The 23137-nt window shown below is 43.1% G+C and overlaps 1 protein-coding gene and 1 long non-coding RNA gene across 4 annotated transcripts in view; one reads left to right on the top strand and one right to left on the bottom strand.

Moving 5' to 3' along the window:
- Positions 1-2352: 2352 nt before the first annotated feature.
- Positions 2353-9267, bottom strand: LOC111768054 (uncharacterized). 2 transcript variants are annotated; one of them, XR_002800044.2, is made up of 3 exons: positions 8992-9213; positions 6763-7536; positions 2353-3397 (listed from the first exon to the last, which is right to left on the bottom strand). It is a non-coding gene; the product is annotated as an uncharacterized lncRNA (long non-coding RNA). The 2 variants fall into 2 exon arrangements; XR_002800043.2 differs by lacking the exon at positions 6763-7536 and having other exon boundaries at positions 8992-9267.
- Positions 9069-23137, top strand: part of SUCLG1 (succinate-CoA ligase GDP/ADP-forming subunit alpha) — a 37992-nt gene continuing 23923 nt past the window's right edge. Inside the window, exons 1-3 of one of the 2 annotated variants that reach the window (XM_005599870.4) lie at positions 9373-9644; positions 13777-13971; positions 19301-19404. In XM_005599870.4, coding sequence (XP_005599927.2) covers positions 13917-13971; positions 19301-19404 — 159 coding nt within the window. In that variant the 5' untranslated portion in view covers positions 9373-9644; positions 13777-13916. Of the gene's footprint in view, positions 9645-13776; positions 13972-19300; positions 19405-23137 lie in introns of both variants that reach the window. The other variant, XM_001497585.7, reaches the window with a different exon arrangement.

Below are 23137 nucleotides of genomic sequence, written 5' to 3' on the forward strand. Positions count from 1 at the left end.
GGGCTGCATGTGGATCATCTGGGGAGCTTTTTAAAAATGCAAATTCCTGAGATGCCTCACTTGGGAGATTTTGATTGCTTAGGTCCTGAAGAAGCATCACTGAGCCAAGGCCTCAGTGGTTCCTATTGGCTCCAACTGTTGCTCTGACTCAGGAGCTGAGCCCAGGCATTAAGAGATGTGGGTGATAATCCTTGATCTCTTCCACTCTAGACGTATGACCTAGGGCATGTCATATCTCTTTATTCTACTTAGTTTATTATTTTTGCTTCCCTAGTTTTGACTGATTTTCAGAATAAAATGGAATATAAGAAAAACCTGGAGTTAAATAAAACATGTTGCCCTCATTGCTTTGTGTTGACCACCTCCCACCACTTGTCTGACACTTGCATTTTTAACTGCCTCCTCCTGGGGGCCTGAATCCTGCTGGTGGGAAAACAAGCCAGGGAGACATGAAAGGTCCCAGGCCCTGACACTGAGGTCGTGCGTTTGGAACACTGTGATTGCCTCTGACAAGGAGAACAAGGTGACCACAAAACCTAGAGTGTCAGTCAGAACCACAGCTGCCAGGCCCTGATAAGTGATATTCAAGTCTGCCCCGAGAAGCTGCCTCCTGAGTAGTAGTTGGAGAAAACAGAGTTGTGAATCTGGGGCTTCTGCCTGTCCTGAGTGAGATCCCGCAGGCTGGTTTAAGCCTCCAGGAAGACACCCCGCTCTCAGCTTCCTCAGGAGGGAGCAGCTTGTGCTCTCTCTTAGTCTATCTTTTAAAAAATGAGGTGATGGTATTCAACAGCTTAACACATTAAGTGCCTGTCTGTTTTTATTTCATTTTCAGGAAGATCCAAAACTTTTGGTCATCTATTTTACCCAGAGCCATTACTAAATGTCAGCTCCAATATCACATAAAAATAAACTAACTGGGTCAGAGGGAAGGTGAACTAACATTTACCAAGGAACCTCCATGTGCCAGGAACTGTGCAATGTACTTTCTGTGTACACTGTTCCTCTTGTTCCTTATAATAACCCTGTGAGGTAGGGGTTATGGCCCATATTTTGTACATAAATATAAAAGGTGCATGGCTTGTGGAAGCCAGAGAAGAGGGGTGATCTCCAGAGACTAAATTTGTGAAGGTCTACACGTGTGTATGTGCAGGGCGGGGCTCCTTCTTCAGCAGAAGAAATTGCCATCTGTGCCACAGCACAGGCAGAGGCAGGAAATCACCTGGGAGCCTTTGAAGGCAGCTCCCCTTAGAGGAGTAGGATGGACCAACCTGGGATTAAAGGATGTGACTTCTCTTAGAGGCTAGTGTAGAGGAGTGGACACCACTTGGAGAGAAAATTGTGGGTCACCAGAAACAGGAGGACGGTAGATCTGCATTGTGGTAGAAACCTGGCCCGGTCTTGATCCCGTTCTCCAGGGTCACTGGCACGGTTTGTAGGAGAGGAGGGTTTGGCAGTGATGCTGAGAACATGGGCTTCCACAGCCTGAGCCTCTGTCACCTCTTTGTGTCAGAGTAACAGAGTCAGATGGGTCATTTCCTGCCCTTGTAAGACTGTCATAAGTATCAAGAGGCACAAAATGTAAGGCAGATCTGAATGTCCGATCTCCTTGCTATTTCCTGCATATAGGGAACAAAGCAGAGCACAGGAGTTGTTCCTTGAGCCTTGTTAAATACAAGGGAGGAATCTGAGACTCAGAGAGATTAGGTGATTTCCCCAAGGTGACACTGCCGTGAGTGCTGGGGCAGAGACCTGAGCTCTGCACTGTCCGATGGTGAAGTCCACATGTATTCTGTTCTATATGTTCGTGAGCTGTGTCCCCTTCACCAGCACTGGGTGGACATGCAGAGGATATTTTCATTTGTTTTTCAATTTATCTTGTTTCTTTCTTATTTACCATTTCATCTTGCCTCTCTTTGGGCTAAGTTCATAGAGAATCATTTTTAAGGAAAGATAACATGTTACTTATTATTAAGCATTTGAAAGTCATAGTCTAAAATCACGAAGTAGGAATAAGCAGGGATATCGAGGTTTGTATATGGCTTTATGGCCTTAAGCCTGGCAGCAGGACACAGATTTCAGGTACGGAGTCACTTCTGTGCCTTGACCTCTGCCTGGAATGCCTGCTGCCTGCTGCTGCCCACACCACTGACACGTGCACCCACAAGTGCTTGCAAGTCCTTCCAATCAGTGAGTCCCAACAGGCCTGCTAGAGGAACCAGGACAGAAGCATTCTCTTAGGGAAGGATTTGGTTGGAGTTGTGAGCATGTAAGCCCAGAGGGAGGCAAGCTCTCAGGACTCACTCGAGCTAGGCCTGAAGGATATGCCCTAGGTTTTTCAGTTAAATGAGGCTGTGACAATAATGGGCAACGTTTATTGAGTGTTTACTAGTCTCTTTTCTGAGTGTTTTACATGGCATATCTCCTTTAACCCACACAACAATCCTATGAGGTGGGCACTATTATTATCCCTATTTACAAGGAAGGAAACTGAGGCACAGAAATTTCCAAGTGACAAATAAAACTGGGAAATATCCAACAGGCAATAAAACCACAAACTTTGGGGTTAATCTTTCTGCTGGATAGAAACAATTTGCATCTCTACCAGACAAAAATCGACAACTCAACAGAGAGCTTCCCAAACTCTGGGTCCTAATCACATCATTTCATCCATAAAAACTCAAAATTACTGATTATTCTTTCTGGTTATAAAAGTAATGTGTTAACCTTGGCGAACACTTGGACGATATTGAAAAGAATAAATCCAAAAGCAGAAATTATCTTTAAAACGAATAATGAACAAGTGTATTACTTTTGTATTAACCATGAAACAAGGTTAAATAAAGGTTTGTCCTTCTAGAGAATGAAATAATACTTTGGTGGGCATGTTAGCCAATGTTCCAGAATGGAACTGAAAGGGCACACATCCTTTTGGGTCCATGCAGATCCTTTCAACTTCTGTCAGGTGATATCACTCTTCAAAGCCCAAAACTTTCACTTATTTAAGAAATATATAAAGCCCCAAGGAAAAGGGCAACTTTCACAGCGCCAAGCCATGAAGATGCTGAACACAGATGAGTGATGGAGCCTGAGCCAGAGCCTCCACAGCTTGGTAACCTCGGGAGTTGTTTTTTGTGGAGTTCTTTGTCTTCCAGGAACATGGGTCATTCTCCTCCACCTTGGAGTCTTTCTCAGGCCGTAACCAGCTTCCCAAGAACTCTCCTTTCCTCTCCATAGGCCTCAGGATCCTGCTTTCCTCTACTTTCAGTACTAATTCTTGGGACTCTTCTTTGCCCCCTCCACTAGGCTTCAGAGTAGGACACAATGTCACAATGTCTTCAGTTACATTCCAGAGTCTCAGGGACTCTTGCTCTCTCCTGGTGTCTTGGATTTTCATCTGCTACAAAGAAATTAAAAAATAAATACAGACACACACTCACACAGAGAGAGAGAGAGAACTTCTAGAAGATATCCTTGATGCAGAAGGAAAGTTATCCTAGAAGTATCAGGGCCGGAGGAGGGGGGTGGGGAGGAAAAATAGCTTTCCTGGCTATAATTCCAGAAATTCTCACCACGAATCACTAATTTTGTGAAGACAGTAGCAATCTCTGTTAAGATGCAAACACGTAATTTAGGAGAGGCTACCTATAAAAGTAGGCCAAAGTCCTAGCGTATCTAATCCCCCAGAGACAGCATTGCCCTGAGAAACAGGGCAAAGGTCTGCAGATGCTCTTAGAGGTGGTGAGAGAATGGCTGGACCCAGCACTGGCCAGCATGAGAACACTGGCTATCCAGGGAAAAAGAAACCAGTCAGCCTTCAGAAGGAGAGGGTCACAGAGTGGGGAAAGGAGGGACATCCAAACTGAGCTGTTTTCTTTATGGTTTCACTAAGGACTGACTCTTGCTTTCTCATCAGACTTTCTTCTGGAAGGGGCATCTGGTAAATACTGTGATGTGCCACCCAGATGCCCCTTCAATGAAGGACACGCTACTGGAGTGCTATTGGCAGATAGTCTTCAGCTGTGTCCCGCAACCCTTCTAAGAATTTCCTGGACCCATGGTCATGTCCCTTCCAGGGCTGCTTACACCTGGTGATGATCCATGGGGGTATGGATGCCTGGCCATTTTGCCTGATTCAGGGAAGTTCTCAATTCTGAAGGGCATTGGCCAAGACTGTCATTGGGCCTGCATTGCAAGTGGACTTCTCTCTCTCTGCCCAATCTTGCTCTCTTCCCTTCCCTTCAATGGGAGTTAGTCCCTGGGGTCCCCTTTACAAGGTATTCAGAGTCTCCTTCCTAGGGGATCAAATCTGCAACAGGGCTCAAATATAGGGCAAAGAAATTATATTTGGAAATCATTTCTTCTAAAGGAGAGGTCAAAGCTCTTGCCATTCTTATAAGGGTCCAATGCAGATGAAACTCCCCTTCAGAGGTGCTGAGTGGATCAGGCAGCCGAAGAACCATAACAGGCTTTGAGGAGGGCCCTGTGAGTGCATTTCAGAACCTTCTTTGTCCTCATTCTTCAGGAGAGGCAGCCAAGCTAGCAGTACCAGTGCCTGTAAGGGGCGAGGGAAAGAGCCTGCCTCTGCTGACATCAGCCAAGGGTGTTGGCTGGCTCTTTCTCAGAATTGTGCTGTGTGATGCTGTCTCTCTTTGAAGCCGCACTTCAAATGAAAATAATCCCTAGCTTTTCTGACTCATCTCTTCTCCCAGTTTTACAAAAGCTGAAGCTTTGTCGGGTTAAGTGTTTCTGATTTGTGTTGTACCATCTTCCTAAATAAGGCCAAGGATACAAGCTCCGTCTTCTCTGTATGTATGAGGAAGGGATTAGTGATGCCTACAGCGGCGCCTGAGGGCTGAGGCTGGCTCCCCAGCCCCAGAAGCCTCAGCCTCTCTTGGTTACAATACATTTCTCCTCAAGTGTGCTTCTATCACTTGAAGCTGCTGTTTTTTCATTTAGAAGGCAGTTTTTTTTTTTTTTTTCAGAGAGAAGCTCGCAGAACTGGGCCTAGATGCAATGGAATGAATGTTTGTGTCCCTCCCAAATTCATATGTTGAAATCCTAACCCACAATGTGATGGTATTAGAAGGTGGGGCCTTGGGGAGATAATCAGGTCATGACGGTGATACTCTCATGAATGAATGGGATTAGTGCCCTCACAAAAGGGACCCCAGAGAGCTCTCTCACCCTCTTTCTGCTAAGTGAGGATGTAAGGAGAAGCAAGCAAGCAGTCTGCACTTCGGAAGGGGTCTCTCACCAGAAGCTGAGTGCTGGCACCCTGATCTTAGATTTCCGGTCTCCAGAACTGTCAGAAATAAATTTCTACCATTTCTAAGCTCCTTGGCAGTCTACAACACTTTGTTATAGCAGCCCAAGCTGACTAAGACACTAGAGAAGGTTCTTCTTGTTCCATTTCCACGTGGCAGAGTCAGACTGTCTTGGTGAATACACAGAAAGCTTGGTCACATTCAACTTGTGGCAGGAAGGTACTTCGTAATGTTAACTGCTGCTTTCCCTTCCAATATTTCCTTCTGTTCTTTGGCTCACCCCTCACCAATACTTACACCCCTTCCTCTCACCAGTTTCTGTTTGGCATTCTCAGGCTATTGCCCCAGGAGAGGAATGTGTACCTGAAAGCCCCTGGGAACAACAGAGCTAACTTAGATTTAGGGCAAAAATGAGAGTAATGTCACCAAGACTAGAAAATGATTTCCAGGCGAGGGAAGAAGGGGGGCAACCAGGAGAGCTTAGGTGTTGATTTGCCCACTCCTCCAGCTTAGAGGTGCGGGGAGGTGAGCAGTCCAAAGAATCACCAGGAGGGTTTGGGGGACACACGGAGCAGACTGTATTAGTCTGCCTGGGCTGCCAGAAGGAAATATCACAGACTGAGTGGCTTAAACAACAGAAGTTTATTTTCTCACAAATCTGGAGTCTGGGAAGTTCAAGATCAAGGTGCTGGCCAATTTAGTTCCTGGCTTCTTCCAGGCTTCTCTCCATGTCCTCACATGGAGTGACAGAGAGAAAGAGATACAGAGACAACGGGAAAGGGGCGGGGGGGGGGGGGGGAGGAGAGAGAGAGAGACAGACAGACAGACAGACAGACAGAGAGGGAGAGAGGGAGAATGCTTGCTCTCTGGTGTCTCTTCTCATAAGGACACTAATCTTATTGGATCAGGGTCCCATCCTTATGCCCCTGTTTAACCTTAATTACTTCTTTACTCCAAATACAGCCACATTGGGTTAGGATTTTAACATATGAATTTGGAGGGGGGACACAATTCAGTCCATAGCACAGAGACTTGTGGCCCCTGACAGAGAGAGAGGGAGAAAGCAAGAGCGAGCAGACTAGTGGCAAGATCCAGCTAAACGGTATGTCTAGGCAAGCAGGGATGTTTCCTGTGGCCCCACATAGCACCAGAGGGGCTGGATGGTTCTCACGTACTTGAGAAGAGCCCAGAGACAGCTGAGAGAGCCCGACCGAAAGGGGCCTTGCAAGTAGGAGTAAGGGATTACTGGTAATCCTAACTGTCTCTGATTCTTCCCACGTTAGTGGCAACAGAGAGGGGTGAAGGGCAGGGGTGGAGTGGGAAATGGATATATGTTATGTGTGTATACGCACAAAATAGATGTGAGAGCAAATACAAGAAATTGGATAATACTGGTTTCCCCAGGGGCGAACTGGGTGGTGGGGAGACAGGTAAAAGGAAGATTTCTCACTATACAAATTTTTTACCTTTTGAATTTTGATCCATGGGAATAACTTACCTATTTTTAAGATGAATAGTCCCCATTCAATCTAATTTAAAACTTAAATCCTATACCTATGTCAGAGCTCCTTCCTCACTCCCAGGTCTGGCATGATCTGTGGCTCTACAACCTGCAGCCGATCAGGAGTCCATCTGTTTTCTTCTCCTTCTTTCACTCCTCCTCTTCGCTCCCCTGCTCCAGGCTCCGGCAGGGGTGGGCTGAGGTTTGGATAAAACCTCTTATATGGGGCTATTTGTGGCTCTCTCCTGATGGTCCATGTGCTCTGGAATTTCAGTACTTTGTGGATTTTTCAGTAGATTCTCTCCTCCTCCTCTGCCTAGGGAACTCCATCCGCGGGGTATCGTGATGCAAGTTAAGTGACCTTTGGCTGACCTGTTGTAACTCCCTCCGCTCCCCTCCTGCCCTTGGAGGTCTTCCATGGTCTTTTAGGCTAGGGTTCCTTCCTTGCCCCAGCAGATTAACCTTAGGCGGAAGCTCAGCTTTCTTTCCTGGCATCCATTTCCTCAGGGGAATATTACACATCTTGCCACACCAAATACTGCCCTGCGTGCCAATAAGGGCAGCTCCAGCCAGCCTCCTGCCTTGACTTCTCCAGGCAGGAAGCAGACATTAGTCTCTAGGTTTCGGTCTACCATCCAAAGTCAATTTTTCCCAAGCATTCTTTGACCAGATCTACTCTAGGGCACTGAGATGGACTCGTGAATTCCTGCAGTCCTGCAGGCATTTAATGTCAGTCTTCTTTTTGTAAAGAGTCCTCTCCCACCGACCTGTCTGGGGGTGAGAGGAAAGGGGACACTCAGCTTATAACTCATCTCCTTCTTCAGTGAATTCCAGTATTTTGCTTATTTGAGCTGGCTGAGGTGTGAGGAAGTGAGTCCAAAGACAAGTCTGACCTCCTCTTATCAAAATCTGGAGAGAGGTTGCTCCTAGGCTGCCCTCCTTACAATGTACAGGTACTTATGGTCTGTTGCCCTCAGCTTTGGGGCTCAAGCCAAAATTCTGACACAAATGGAAATGTCCTATTCCACATGTGGTTACTCATATCAGCAAAAGCTTCAAAACATCAACCTGCCGGGTGCAGAAGCAAGCTCTTATCTTTAATGATAATAACGACCCCTCATTGAATGCTTACAATGGACTAAGAACTTTATGTATTAATGCATTAACTGTTCACAACACTATTATGAGATAGGGAGTTTCAGCCCTTCTCAGTGAGAAAACTTGAGACCCGGAGGTCACATAGCCAGTGGCAGAACAGGAATTTGAATCTAGATCTGTCTGACTTCAAAATCAATCTGCATATAAAGATGAGTGGTCTAGTTAGTGTCTACTGTAATTGCCTCGCATAAATGAACTATGGAATTGGGGTGCAGTTATTATGAGGGATTGAAATGTTCTTAGGACCATCAAACATGGTGTGTGAGTTCACTAAATAAACATATACACTATTTCTTATATATCAATTCAATTCAACAAATAATGAGTTCTCTCTTTGTCAGGCATTGTTCTAGGTCCTGGGGACACACCAGTGTACAAAACAAACAAAAATCCCTGTCCTCGTGGAAATAAAAATCCATTAAAACTATACCGAAATCATTTGTCATCATGCATTTCACCAATTAAATGAAACTAACAATATAACTATTATGTGAAGGCTCAGGAAGAACTTTGCTATTTAAAATGAGTCTTCATACTAGACCCGTTCGGAAACCACTGGTAATATTTAAATGATCACAGGACATGCTCCGTTAGATGAGGGAGGGCTTTTGTGTGCAATTAAGTCCAACCAGGTACCGACAATATCTGGGTCACAGAGAAAATATTGGGCAATCTCCTCGGGTAATCCCACTCATACATCACCCAGCTCGGTGTAAATTATGACTACTTAAGCAAATTAGGATTATAATTTCATTCATGATAAGGATGGGGAATCTCAGGAGCACACTTGGAGGTAGGGAGGTGGATTGCTTTATCTCTCGCTCACCCTTTGACTCTGGGACTCTCTGAGGTTCCTTCTAAGGCTCTTACAGAAGGAGTGGACGGTTTGTCCAACCAGGGAGCAGTCCCATTTGACCTATAACTGCAGCCCTCCAGGTTCCCCAGGGAAGAGGCCCTCATGCACTCAGTACCCGTCAAAGGTTCTATGACAGCTTGTTTAACCAAAAGACCCACGTTCCAAGAAATGGTCAATAAGGTAACTTTTGGTGCTTCTCGTCAGGTCCATACCTTCACTGGACACTAGCAGGGGCTCAGATTCACTGTTACCACCGGGAATCCTTCCGGGTCCTCGTCAGGGGGGCGGCGAGGAGTACTACGCTCTCCACATGGCAGGAGAGGAAAATGAAGGTGCAGATCAGCCTAGGGACACGGAAAGTTCTGCCCTGCACCTCACGCCTTCCTCAGTCCTTCCGCCCCCTCTCCTCCTGGTCTGACTTCCCTCTCGCCTTCGCTTCCCTTCCCGAAGGCCCCACGTCAACTACAAACAAGTCGCGCCATCGAACTACATTTCCCACAATGGCGCGCGCCGACCAGCCTTGCATGGGGTTTGCCCTAAGCTACCGTGGTAACTAATGTTGCATCAAACCCACACTTCTGAGGAAGAGCCGAGTTATTGTCCATTTATTCGTACAGATTCCTTTTTCCTTCTCCACCTGCGATCCCCAACGTTGGGTGAAGAGGCCTCCGCGGGGGAAATTCATTCAGGCGATTGCCCTGGCCATCCGCTTCCTCTTCGAGCCTCGGCCCTGCCGGGCCTCCGGGGGCCTGCGAATGTCATTGGTGGTTGACCGCAGCCCTTGCCGCCGTCGCTGCCACCGAGACCATGGCCTCCGGCAGTCCCGGCCTCGCCGCTGCCCGCCTCCTGCTGCGCTCCTTCCTCCGTGAGTCCGGCCGGGACTCTCTCCTCCTGGTCCCGCGAGCGCCTGGCCCCGCTGGGAGCAATGTCCTGGTCCAGGCCGCGTTTGGGCCCCCCAGGGCGGGGCCTCGGTGGGGGCCGGGAGCCGCAGGAGTCCGGACCCAAGTTGGGGACCCTTGGCGGTGGGGAGTGGAGGGGTGTAGTTTTGCTGCATATGTGTCGCGGGGGTATGACTTAGGCTGCTGACGGATGGGGACATAGGGTGGCTGAGCCAGGATTAGGGTCTGCGAACCCTGCAGACCTGGGGGCATGCTCTTGTCCTCGGCGGTGATGGGTGGCGGGATGAGGCCAGTGTCTAGGCTGGCCCTGTTTGGGAGTGAGAGGCAGGTGGTCCAGGATGAACTCAGCTGGGAGGGTGAGTGGGTTGAGAGGTAGGGGAAGGATATCAGTAGGAAATTGGAGGGTGAGGCTGACCCTGGTACAGAGGGTGCTACACTTCTAATTGTCCTTTCTGTAGATTGTAGGGTTAGCGGAAAAGTGGGTTCTGAACCCAGAGTCAGCGTAGCCCAAAAGACTCCTAGATGCTGAGAGTTGACTGGGGCCTTAATCAACTTATTTGCAGTGTGTCCAGCAGGCGGTGTGAACCCCTCAGTTCTTGAAAACTTAATACCCAAGGTTGCTAGTCTTTGAGTAACACTGATTGTTGAAAATTCTTGCTATGTTGAAAGTCTCTTTGTTTGTTAGGTAGGTTGTGTAGGAAGAGACTTTGCAATTAGGCAGATCAGGGTTTGAATCTGGCTGGTCCTGTACAGTCTGTGTAATAACCCTGGGGATGTTTCTAAGTCTACTTCTCAATTTCTGTTTCAAATCCCTTGAAAATAATACCATGTTTTAGTGAATCTGAGACTCCATCACTTGTAAGATGCACTAGTATTTTGTCTGCCACTGACAGTGGAAGATGATTGCTAATTAAAGTTGTGACACACCATTGGTTGTCAGATGTATCCTGATTTAAGGAGCATTAAAAAGTGAAAAAATGTGCATTCTAGAAATGATGCAGTCCAGGATGATCTGGGTTTACCGTGAGGAATAGGTGAAGCAGTTTATATAAAGCACGTGGGATGTAATAGACACTCCACTAAAGTTAGTTCTCTTTGCTTTTCCTTTCTTTGACTTTGTTTTTAATTCTACTCCTTGTACTGAATGTTGAATGAGACAATTCATTTCTTAGGAAGATTACATTCTAAAGTGTGCCATGATGAGTGTGCACTCAATAGCTACACTTAGTTGCTAGATAATGTGAGGGCAAACGTCTGGCTAGATGCCTTCAGCAAGTAGGAAAAAGTTAGGTTAATTGGGAAGGTTTACTGGAGATTCTTACTGTATAATTTAAAGGACATTTGAGGATCTTGTAGGCGGGAGGGAAAAAGGGATTGGTTATACCCATATCTTTCTCTCCTGGGGTCTTGCTCATCTGAGTTTCTGAAAAATGCTAGACTTGGATGGGTATGATAGCCTCGGAGAAAAATGCTAGCTCTCTGTAGGAGGAGAGTCTAGAGAAGAAAGGAAGAGTGTCTAAAAGATCAGAATCCTTAATCCACCCTTAGCAATCCTCTATTCACAGAACCGGAAATTCTCTTTTCCTAGACTCAGGACCATGAGGCCTTAAGAAATTATCTAATTTAGCTTTCTGTTACTGGAGTGGGTTCAATTATCCTAGTCATGTGGTTAACCAGTATGTTATCAAGGATCTGAGATTTAAACCAAGTTATCTCCTATATTAGAGGGGTTACAGACTACAGTGTTTAATGTATAAGAACCTCTGAACCCCCTAAATCTCTTTCCCAGGTCAAATTTCTAAGCCCATTTCCACTCCCACTGGAAAAACAGCAGCCACAACAATATTACCTTGCAAACATTTTTTAAGGTGGTCACAAATTATTTAGGCTTTGAGGTTAGTAGTGGAACTAGAGATGCCAGGGACTTTGGTTCCCTTTTCTCTTAAGTTTCACTTGATGGTACATTTTGTGCGGACAGTCCTAAGTGTTGCAATATTGATTTGAGTTAGGGAAAAAAAACCCCAAACACTCATAGATGCCTTCCAGAGCCCTACTGGGGGCAGCCTAGAGTGTTTAGAAATGCCTAAGCCAAAAAAAAAAAAAAAAAAAAAAATCAAAACAGTTTTACAGCTTATGAAAAAAGGGAAAGAGTCCAGTTGAAGTGGGGAGAGAAAATAAAATGAAAAATAAGGAAGATTTCTTCCATGACAAAATTTAAGGATTTTATAAACGCCTTTGAAGTTGAAATAGTAAAGTTTTTCAGGAAGTATAAAGAAATGCAAAGTCGTTTTAAACATAAGCAGGAGTTCCTATAAGTTGGGTCTTTTAGAATAAATAGGGAAAAGAGCCCATATTTTTGAACCTCAGAATTATGATGTTTTAAGGCCGTAAAGTGAACTTTACGATCCAACTGGTCCCATTCGTTTGTTTGGCAGATGAGGAAATAAACCTAGAAAGTTTTCTTAGGCAGTATCAGAATGGATACTAGAACGCACATCTTCTGACTCTGCAGTGCCCTTTCTACTAGTACATGCTATGTGATACATGATACTTTGAGGCTCCCGATTTTTTTTGTGTGTGGCAGTCTCCCTTTGTTGAGAAGGTGACTACCCTGCTCAAAGGTGCCACATGCCTTTTCCATGTGTCTACTGAGTTGTGTAGGCCTGTTTTGGAATCAGGAAAACATTTGTAAGTGTAGTTTGGAAAGGAGGGCCCTCAGCAGTGATGTTTCTGATGCTAGTATCTGTTGCCATTGCATCTAAGAACCAAATCTTTGTTTCAGAAATACAAAGTGACCTTGATCTAAATGAAACAATGTAGCCATGGGAAAGTGATTTGATTTTCTGACCTCGAACTTGTTTTTCCGTAGAGACTTAATTGTGGATGCTCAAAATAATTTCTCTAAGTATAGAGGAACAGTTTCATTTCACTGAAGGACAGGGATTTTTGTTGCCATAGACCCACATTTTTTTACATTATAACATTTTTAAAATTGGGATGTGTCTTATAGTACTTACTAGTATTTCTTAAAATCTATGGTGTTTTATATTTGATGAAATGTGGTACTAAGCTTCATTTGTTAGTAAATATTAAATGACTATATGATTTTGCATTTGAGTAGCGGATTATTTGGGGTTTGGGAGTAAGTGGCTACTGAGCTACTCTGCTATATTTTAAGTTCCTATAGGTAGGGATCATGATAGCCTGTGTATTACATATGCATAATATATATGATTAATCACATTTGTTAAAATTTTGAATACATGCGTGAATAAATGAGAAACAAGGATGTATTTTGAGAAGTGAGTTGGAGGAGAGGAGTATTTTCATGAACAGAGTTTCAGGTTATTGGTGAGGAGCATGAAACTGGTCATACGAGGCCGTGGTTTGAGTCCCATCTGGGCAGGTGCTCATTGGCCATGGCTCACTTTGTTAATCCCGCAGCCGTCTTATAAACGATGTGCTTGCTCTCTATGGGGCAGAGGACTCAGCATGTGGCTGACTGATAGAGATTTATGACCCCCGTTGAAGGCACAGCTCTCTCAGATTCCTCAGTCCGTTTCCTTCATGGCCCTTATTAGTTTGCACTTTTGTAGTTTTCTCTTTCTTTGTTTAATGTTTAAATGTCTCACAGGGCAGGATACTTCGTGTGGGTAAGGCCTGAGTCCATCTTGTTCACCCCTGAATCCCTAGTACCTGGCACATAGCCTGGCACATGAACGCCTTAAAGCAGTTTGGTCTTCTCATTCTGCATTAGTAATAATAATGATAATGAATAGCTAACAGTGAAATAGCTCTTGCTCTTCCCTAGGCATTATTATATGTGGTCGGTATATGATTAACTCATTTAGTTCTCATATTGCCTGTGAGGTACATGGTATTTTTACAATGTTTTTACAATGAAGCTGCACCTTTTAGAATATTTCATATGTTAAAAATTTACAAGTATATGTGTACGTGCTATACAATATATGTAGACATGGATTAGCATATTTATACATAAACGTATATAGGATGGACATATGAGGACATATGTAAAGCATTTCTGGTTGGACTTATTTGATTTTAAAGTATGAATTATATGTTCTCTCTTTTTAGGAAATGATTTCCCTTTGTGCTCACATAGGATGTGAACCCAGCTGTGGGAGTGTTCCGGGCACCTTGCTACTCAATTTACAGGCATCATCTTATATCAACATTGCAGTCTCCTCATGGGCAGCTGTTAATTCCATTTTCAGATGGGAAGACTGAGGCTAAGGGAGAGCAAAAGACCTGCCCCAGGCCACATGGCTGGTGAGCAGCAGAGCATGAACTCAAGCCCAGGCTATCTGATTCCTGGGACTCTGTGTTCTTAGCTGCTCCTGGGATGCAGTCCCAAGGTTAGGCTGGCCCATTTCTAAGAACTTGAAGAGAAGGCAACTCCACCACTTTCTCAGGAGATGGCCCACAGTGTGGCAGCCATAGCCTTCACCATTGGGAAATTCGTCCTGGTGCACAACCTCAGGCCTTCCTGCTACCTTAATCTTTAATTTAAAATGCTCGTTTTCTCAATATTGATAAAATCAGGTATCTCCTCTTGTGCTGACTTACCATTTGTCTGTCATCAGTTGTGTTTCTTGTTTATGACCTTTATCCATTTTTCTGTTAGACTTTTGGTCTCTTCCTTCCTGTTGACATTTCCTGTGGCTAACTAAGGTTAATTCCTTGTCTGTTATGTTATGAAAACACTTCTCTGGTCTGTCACTGCCTTTAACTCTGCTATGTTTTGCTCTAAGTTCTTTCTTTTGTCAGGTAATGAAATAGTCCATTTGTGTTACATTACTGCTTCTGGATTTTATTTGTTTTAAAAAAAAGGTTAGCATGGAATTTGTACTAGCTTGATAAAGCCTTGAGGACCACTAGCAACATTTAGGGCTGGACTTCGGTGCAATCTTTATACAAATTTTAGGGAAACCTATGATCTTTGCATGCACAAAAATAGATGTTTGTTTTTTCCCCTCTTTCCTGATAAGGGGGAGTTTGAGATTGACATTTTCCAGTTCACACAAAAAGGGATGAAACTTAGGACATTAGCTTGATATAAGTATTTCTTTTATTGGCCCTCTCTCTAGTCCTGAAATTCAGTCAAATGTTTCCTGTGCACCTACTCTTTAAGGCACCTTGGGAGACACCAGGGTGAAGAAGACAGGGTCCTTACACTCATGAGATTTATAGCTAGAAGTTCTAAAAATATTTAGATAATACTTGAAATAAATTTAACTGCAAATAATTTTACTTAGAAATAATGTAAACAAAGTACAGTGTGTACTGTTTATTATATATCACATGAAAGAATTTTCAGGTTCCATTCTTAATCTTAGATCCCCTACAAATCCCCACATCATATTCACAAGTCATGAATGTCATGTGAGGATTTAAGGATTCTTCACTGAATAATGTTTTATTTAAATGTGAACATGTATGAATTAATGAGTGAAATTCTCAGGAACTTGAGTAGATTGACTTCCTAATTGAAAGCTGAGAAATATTTGCAAGATGGTTTGGCCACCCTGTGGCCAAACCTAGAACACAGCACATCCTGGGTTCTAGATTTAACCTTAGGAAATAGCTTACTCTAGTTATTTGGTGGTTTTGTCACAGAGACCAGGTTTGTATTTAAACCCAAAATATGATTGAGCCTCTTTAAGCAGTGGACAGACAATTGAAGATTTGTACAGTAAACCACTTTGCATTTTTAGCAGAAGTAGAGTGGGCTGTTTTTCATTTCTTAAGGCATTTGATGGATAATTTTGGTGGGGTAGAAATCAAGCAGGGAAAGAAAATGCAAAGAGCCAATTTGACAGATTTCATGTTTACTAGTAGTTTGTATGCTTTACCAGCCCAGATTAAAGAGAGTGGTGGGATTGTAGGAGGGCAGGTGAAGAGATGCAGAGCTGGGGATGAGGAGAGACTGCCATCATGGGCAGCCTCCAGCCTATGATTCCAGGCCTTGGATTATGTAAGGTGGAGAAGAACGAGGAAGATGACATAATGACTTAAGATTTGTTAAGTTTTACTTGGAATAGAGGCATAGTTTGTATTATTTCCATCTGAAAGCAAACAAATAGCAAAAGAGAAAAAATTTCCTTGATTCTATGATGTCAGCAATAGTAAGATTTATCATTGATTTTGTAAAAGTGATACCTTAAATATATCCACCATTTGTTACATGTGTTGCATGTCATGGTGGCATGGTGTAGTGGGAGACTGAGGGTTGGTCCTGGCTGGAGTGTGTGTCACCTGAAGCTGTAGAAGAGGCGGAAATTAAGGTGAGGAGGATTATAATGAACAGCCAGCCTTTAGGTCCTCCTCACAGCCATGGCAACTGGGAGAGTATGCTTGGTGTAAAGGGTCAGGGCTGGGGCAGGTTTGTCTTCTGCTGTGCGGTGAGTTTCTGGGGTTAAAAAGGCATTTGTGGTGATTATGGAACACCCTCATGGCTTGCTGGGTGCCTCAAGGTTTTCCTCTGGCTTTCAGAGGCCATTTTGATTGCCAGCCTTTCTCATTCGGTTGACCTACATGTCCAAGAGCAGTATTCCAGGAAAGAGGGATATGATGGTTGCTGGTTCCCTATCTGGGACCTCCTGTGACTAGTTGATCCCTATTGTGCAGGTGCAGCTAGAAGTTGGATAGGTCAAGTATTGGGAATTTTAGGAGTAAACTACTGGTAGCCTGGGCCTCAGTTTAGAGATAACCCCAATGAGGAATCTATCCCTTGACCCTACCCTTTCTGCTCCCTGAGCTCACACCCCTCTATACTCTACTTTTCCCCACGTACGCAGGCTTCTCTGCCTTGGGATAGGAGAGTTTATCTACCCCAAATGTCTAAGGCTTATTCCTACCATAGTACTTTTCACACTGTGCAGTTATGGCCTGCTTTATGTCAGTCTAGATAGATTGTGGCTTCTTTGAGGGCTGAGATTGTCTTATTCAACATTTTATTCTTGACATTTGGCATTGTGGCTTGGCATAGGCACTCCCCAAATGTTGACTGAATAAATGAGTGATTATAGCAACCCAAGGAACTGGGATATCTGCTTGATTATTCTAGCATCCTCTCATTTCAGTGCCAATGATACCTTGTCTGGCATCATACAGGTTTCTTGTCAGGGCAGAATGTAGTCAGGAATTTCCTTATCATTGAACATATATTTTGGGGTTGGCTCAAAGGTGATGGTAGCCTATTAGTTCTAGCTTACCTGAAGCTAGATCCATGTGAACCTGGGCTCATACAGTCGATGGGGAGATCACATATACACATGCCCACACATATGCATGATAGATCACCCAAGATCCACTTCACTGGATGCTCTAGAATGTCGGGGTCGTTGCACAGGCTCAGCAATACCAAAGGGCTAGGAGACCGTCTGGTAGGTGAGCTGCTGTTCATCATGCTTTCTGATGCAGTTTTTATAAGCACCAGGGATCTGGTGTTAGGAACTCTTGAGCTCCGTAGAGTTATCTAGGCGGTCTGGAGTAGAAGGTAGCGATCTTAGTTGTTCTGGTATGGAGGCCGTGCTTTATGGATATAGGCAGACCTGCCTTTCTCAGGGTACAGGGTCACTCCTGCCCCTGTGGAAGGAGAAGTGAATTGTCTGATGTCTCCTGTCTTAAATTAATGAGCATAAGAGTACTTGTGGAGGACTAAACGTTATCTTTAAAAAGCAAATATTTCCTTTTAGCAGGTATGGGCTCCAGATATCCTGACCTTATCTTTTGATCTTGTAATCAGATTTTCTACTTTGCCATCTGAAAACTCTTGATAGGTAGACCATTGTTGAAGATTCCAGGAATGGGAAGGACTGGTGGAACGGATTCTGCCAGGAGCAGTGGCGGGAGCGGAAGGGGTATAGGTCTTCCACACATATTGTGGTTTTGATTCTCCAGCTGGGAGAACTGGGAGTCAAGGCCAAGAATGGGCCTTGAGTGACAACACTGGCTAGGGTGGGCTCTCAGGCCACAAATCCCTGTTGTAGTGTCCACTGGCCCAGGTTCAGGTGCTTAGCTGTGCCCACTGTGCCAGGACTGTGAAGGACTTGACCTTCATTGCTCCCGCACGGCCCCTTGTTCAGTATACAGTCTAGTCCAAGAATGCAGCTGTTACACAGCAGATCAGCGTGCACACAACAGTCCTTTCCTGGTTAGTAAGGGCAAAATCTGGGCCTTTCTCTTCTCTAGACATACAGGGGGGTCCAAAATTCAAAGTTAGTAGAAGCCGAGGTCAGTACGTGAGTTGAAGAAGACTCAAGGGATGCTGAAAGGGCCAGAAAGAGATTAGTTCTTGAACTTGAAGTCCAAGGATTTAGGAGGGCATCAGGCAGTGATTCCAGACAGAAAACGTGGAGTGGACCCGGGACAAATATGTGATGAGATTTTCTTTTCTGGGGCCAGCTTTCATGGGCCACCTCAGTGGTAGGTGGAAGAGCTGGCACTTTGAAAGGGCCATGGGTGGGCCACAGAGAGGGCAGTTTGGGCTCTAAAGGGGATTTAGAAGGTAGCCCACAATTTTAACTCATCTGTGTTCTACTTTCTACTGATTTTTGAAATGTGGGGGAGCTGGTTTTAGTAACTACTTAGATTTCTCAGTTTTCATTGAGTAGGTTGCTGAAAGTAACTTAGATTTTTTTTACATATTTCTCCCTCATCTGCTTTTTCTATTTATTTTATTTTACCTATTTCTTTTATATATGAGATCTTGAATCTAACATTCTCTTACAAGAGATCAAATTAAGTAATTTTGAGTTATATTTTAGATAAGTTTTCTTGTATGACTTAACATTTATTGTTAATATTATTATTGGGGAATGAGTTGCAGAGTGGCTCTTACTGGTTCTCCTGACGACATTTCCCTCTTAGCCTGCCTGTTGTTTGCAGATGTTGGGCTTAAAGGGGTTGGGTCACATGGGGAAAGCATGTGGCTGTTTAGTAATATTGTTAGTAAGGGTGATACCTAGTTTTTAGTCCCTGGATTTAATTTGAGCCGTTTGTCTTTGAGGCCCAGTTTTCTTTCTGAGGAATGAAAATTATGAACTCAAGCTTTTCTTTCTCAGTTCAGAAAAAGCTCCAAGATTGTGGTTCTCAGTAAAGAGGGGATCCTGGAAAATCGCACAGTATCTTTTTGTTTGTTTGTTTGTTTCTGTAATCTATTTCTGTAGTCAGTGTGTCTCATTTAAAAAATGACATTTGGGGCCGGCCCGGTGGCACAGAGGTTAAGTTCTCATGTTCCTCTTTGGCAGCCTGGGGTTCACTGGTTTGGATCCCGGGTGCGGATGTGGCACTGCTTGGCAAGCCATGCTGTGGTAGGCGTCCCATTTATAAAAACTAGAGGAAGATGGGCATGGATGTTAACTCAGGGCCAGTCTTCCTCAGCAAAAACAGGAGGATTGGCGGCAGATGTTAGCTCAGGGCTAATCTTCCTCAAAAAGAAAATAAATAAATAAAAATAAAAATAATAAGTGACATTTAAAGTTGCCATGATCACAAGATAACTCCTGCATTAGAGGATTTTTTTTGTCTCCAAGTTGAATTCATGCTCCAAAAGTTTGGAAAACTTGTAATGTGTCATGTTTTCTTTACTTCTCAGTGCAACAGCATGGAATTCGGCATTGCTCCTATACAACTTCCCGGAAACATCTCTATATTGATAAGAATACGAAGGTTATTTGCCAGGGTTTCACTGGTAAGCAGGTATGTGTATCAAGATGTTTTTAAGGGTGTATACTAGAGATAAAAAAAAATTTATTTTCTATTTTTTTAATATCACAAAAGTTGCAATACATGATGGTTGCAGAAAAGTATGCACTACAGCAATGGAACTGTATCTGAGGAGGAAGTTAGGTGCTGTAGTCAGCCTGTAGGATGAAAATTGTCTTTAAACTTACCTTGAAAATCCCTCCCTAGGAGTATATTATGTTGAAAACCCACTTATTCTCTTTCACCAAGTATAAGACCTGGTTTTCCTTCAGCATTGGAATTGATCACTGTTTCTTTAATTAAGCACTAGATACAGTAGATGGCTTACGTTTAGGCCTTGCGCAAAAATGATCCAGTTAAACACAGATGAGTGTAGGGAAATGCTCAAGCCAGAGAGGCTCATGGGAGCTGAGACAGGCAAAGGAAGCAGCACATTGACTTTTCCCATCTCGTCTTCTCTCTGGGCACATGGTCTTCGAGGGGACTGGCAGGCAAAATTGCCTAAGTATTTTAATTTGTTCTCATTCATCTACATTCATTCTCTCTTCCTATCCCCTGCCTACCTCATAGAATTTGCATAAATTTATTTATCTGTGATGTGATTCCACAGTAAAATGCACATAAGAATCTCCTTTCTTTCCTTCCTACCGTTCTACTTCCCTGGAGTTCCTTCTGTTAACAAGTTGATGTGTATCCTCCCAGACATTTTTCTTGCTCATACAAACACATATATAATGTACATTCTACATATATATATATTATACAGTATATTGTATATAGCATACATTTATATGTCCATAAAATAGATTCATAAAAGTAAAATTGAGTGTCAAAGGTTCTGTGTACTTAAAATTTTAACAGCTACTGCTAAATTACCCTTTAAAACTTTTGGACAAATTTACAGTTCCTCCATCGTAGATGCACAGGTTTTTTCCCTAAAGGAAGGAATACTACTAAATCAATTAGAAGATAACCACAAGTCTTAACCTAAAGTGCCTCTTTTTTTATTAAAGGAGATATGGCAAGACAAAAGCAGTCAATGATTTTTTTTTGTAATTTAAAAGTTAAGGTTTTCTTGGAGGGGGCCAGTCCTGGTCCGCTTCAGCAACCCAAGGTTCGGTTCCCAGGTGCAGACCTACACAGCTCTGTTAGAGGCCATGCTGTGCTGGCAGCCCACATACTATAAATAGAGGAAGATTGGCACAGATTTTAGCTCAGGGCCAATCTTCCTCAGCAAAAAAAAAAAACAAAAAAAAAACCCCAAAAACCAAAAACAAGTCAGTAATTTTTCTATAATTGAAAGAATGGCCATGCCCATTCTGTGGTATTTTGGTAATTTAGAGCAGAAGTTGGCAAGCTTATTCTGAAAGAACCAGATTGTAAACATTTTAGGCTTAGTGGGCCATGCAGTCTTCAGGTGCAATTATTCAACGGCATTATAATAGCGAAACCAGCCATGGATAGTATGTCAGTGAATGGGCCTGGTTGTACGCGAGTAAAACTTAATTTACAAAACCAGTGGCAAGCCAAATCCCTCAGGCTATAGTTTACCAACCCCTGATCTAGAGAATGATCCCTAAATATCCAAATTTCTGTAACTTTTGTTTTTAAAGAACTTAGAAATTGCTTTAGAATTATATAGTTCTGTATTTTAAACAAATGAATATGGTTAGAAGGCTGTTTCATGTAAAGTGTCCTTTTGCCTTTTTTCTGAAATAACTGGTCACAAGAAGGTGAATTGCAGTAGACTTTTTTTCTTTTTCTTCCATTCCTCTACTATCTTAAAAAAAAAACCAAATCCACCACCAACAAAGAAAGAAACACCCCAAATCTTGAGATTTTATTCATAGCTAAAATTGGTTTATTTATCCTGATAGCCATGTATTTTATGTGTATCACTTCCACATATATATATATTCTAAACAAAGTTGGTGCTTATCTAAGATTTGAAGTACATTTTATCACCCCTCTGCCAGTTAAAATATTAATTTTGTTACATATAATCAAATGTTTGATTAACCCAAATTCCCCACATAAGTTTATTATGTGTGATTTTGTTTTTCTCTTGGCTAAACTTTATATGATCCTCTGACATTTTAACCTCTGACCTTTTTTTAAGAACCATTTTCCATGGTGTAAGCACTATTTGAAATGGCCTCTGCTTCCTAAATTAGGTGATGGTTTGCCTAAATACTGAAATCCAAGGTTGGTTTCAGTAGTTTTCAGTTACCTGCAGTTACATTGTTTCTCATTCACTTTTTTTATTTAAGTAATTGGGAGCCTTAATTGGCTCAGATTTCTTGGTTAAGATTCTCTTATTATAGAGGTAACAGTGAGACCTGGAATTTAGAGTTTATCTCCATAGGAAGTCTGCATTTGTCTCATTAGTTCTTTTTTTTCAGCGCACACGTTGTTCTGTATGTGAGTGGGGACTATTTGTAGTTCAGAGTGGATTCCAGCAATGCAGATTTCCAATGGGTGGAATTTCTTGTGCAGGCTTTCATGAGCTGCTAGAACTATTCCTATTCTTAACTGTGCACTGGATGGTGGTAATGAGAAAACTAAGGAAGATAAGCTTATTAACAGGAAATGTTATCCCTGTTTAGCACTACATTAGGACTAAAAAAGTGGTCCATTTGACTTTATCTAACAGTGTCGTAGTCTAGGGCAGTGCTTCAAACTATCTGGAGTGAAAGACCAGTTGGTGTGCATGTTTGTTTTTAATTTACAGTCTAAGGCAGATCAATACTTTTTGCAAAATGTAAGGAAAGTTGCAGCAATATAATATTGCTAAAGGTTTGCAAACATTGTCACTTTTTTAAATTAGATTTTTCTCTTTTTTCCCCATTTCTTTTTCTTTTTGCATTTATCTCACTGCACACCAGCAGAAGTCTATAGACTACACCTTGCATAGCACTGACTTAAAGAGAGAGCAAGGTCTGTGGTTTTTCCCAAAACTCCATAAGGACTTTAGACAAGTCAGTTAACGGGCTCAGGGCTAAGTTTCCTATTTTGAAAAATGAAGAAGTTGAATCAGGAAATTTCTGAAGTCCCTGTTAAGGCCCCTATTTTTATGCCTTTAATAGAACTTGAGTAGTTAGGTCAGCATTTTTAGGTCCCTGTAGAATGACCACATAGATCCATTCAGTTTTGAGTGCCCACTGTATGTAATGTGTTGATTTAGGCGCCATCTCTCAGTGAATAAAGCAGACAAAAATCATTGCTTTCATGGGATTTACATTTTAGTGGTGGGGGAGAGAAACACATCAACAAAATCAATGAGTAAGTTATATGGTATAGTAGAAAGTGTAAATGCTGTGGAAAAAGTAGACCAGAGAGAGGAGAAGTATGTGTATGTGTGTGGAGTTGTGGTGGGGGTTGGGATGGGGAAGGGGGGATTTGTATCAGGTGATCAGGGGAAGCCTGACCTCTGAGTCCAGATCTGAAGGAGATGTGGTAGGGAACCAAGTGGATCTCGAGGGGAAATGTATTCCAGGCCAAGAGGACAGTGAGGCCGTGAGGCAGGAGTTGGGTGTGGAAGCTGCAGTCCCAGTATGACTGGGTGAAATGAGCAATGGGAGAACAGTAAGTGAGGTCAGACAGGTGAAGGGTTCTGATGTGAAGAGGCAGACTGAATATTGACTTGTAGGCCAGTGTGAGGAGTTTAGCTTTTGCTGTGAATGAGATGGAAACCCACTGGTGAATTTGATTCGAGGAGTGACAAGGT

The sequence above is a fragment of the Equus caballus genome, chromosome 15, assembly GCF_041296265.1.
Source record: "Equus caballus isolate H_3958 breed thoroughbred chromosome 15, TB-T2T, whole genome shotgun sequence".
NCBI lineage: Eukaryota > Metazoa > Chordata > Mammalia > Perissodactyla > Equidae > Equus > Equus caballus.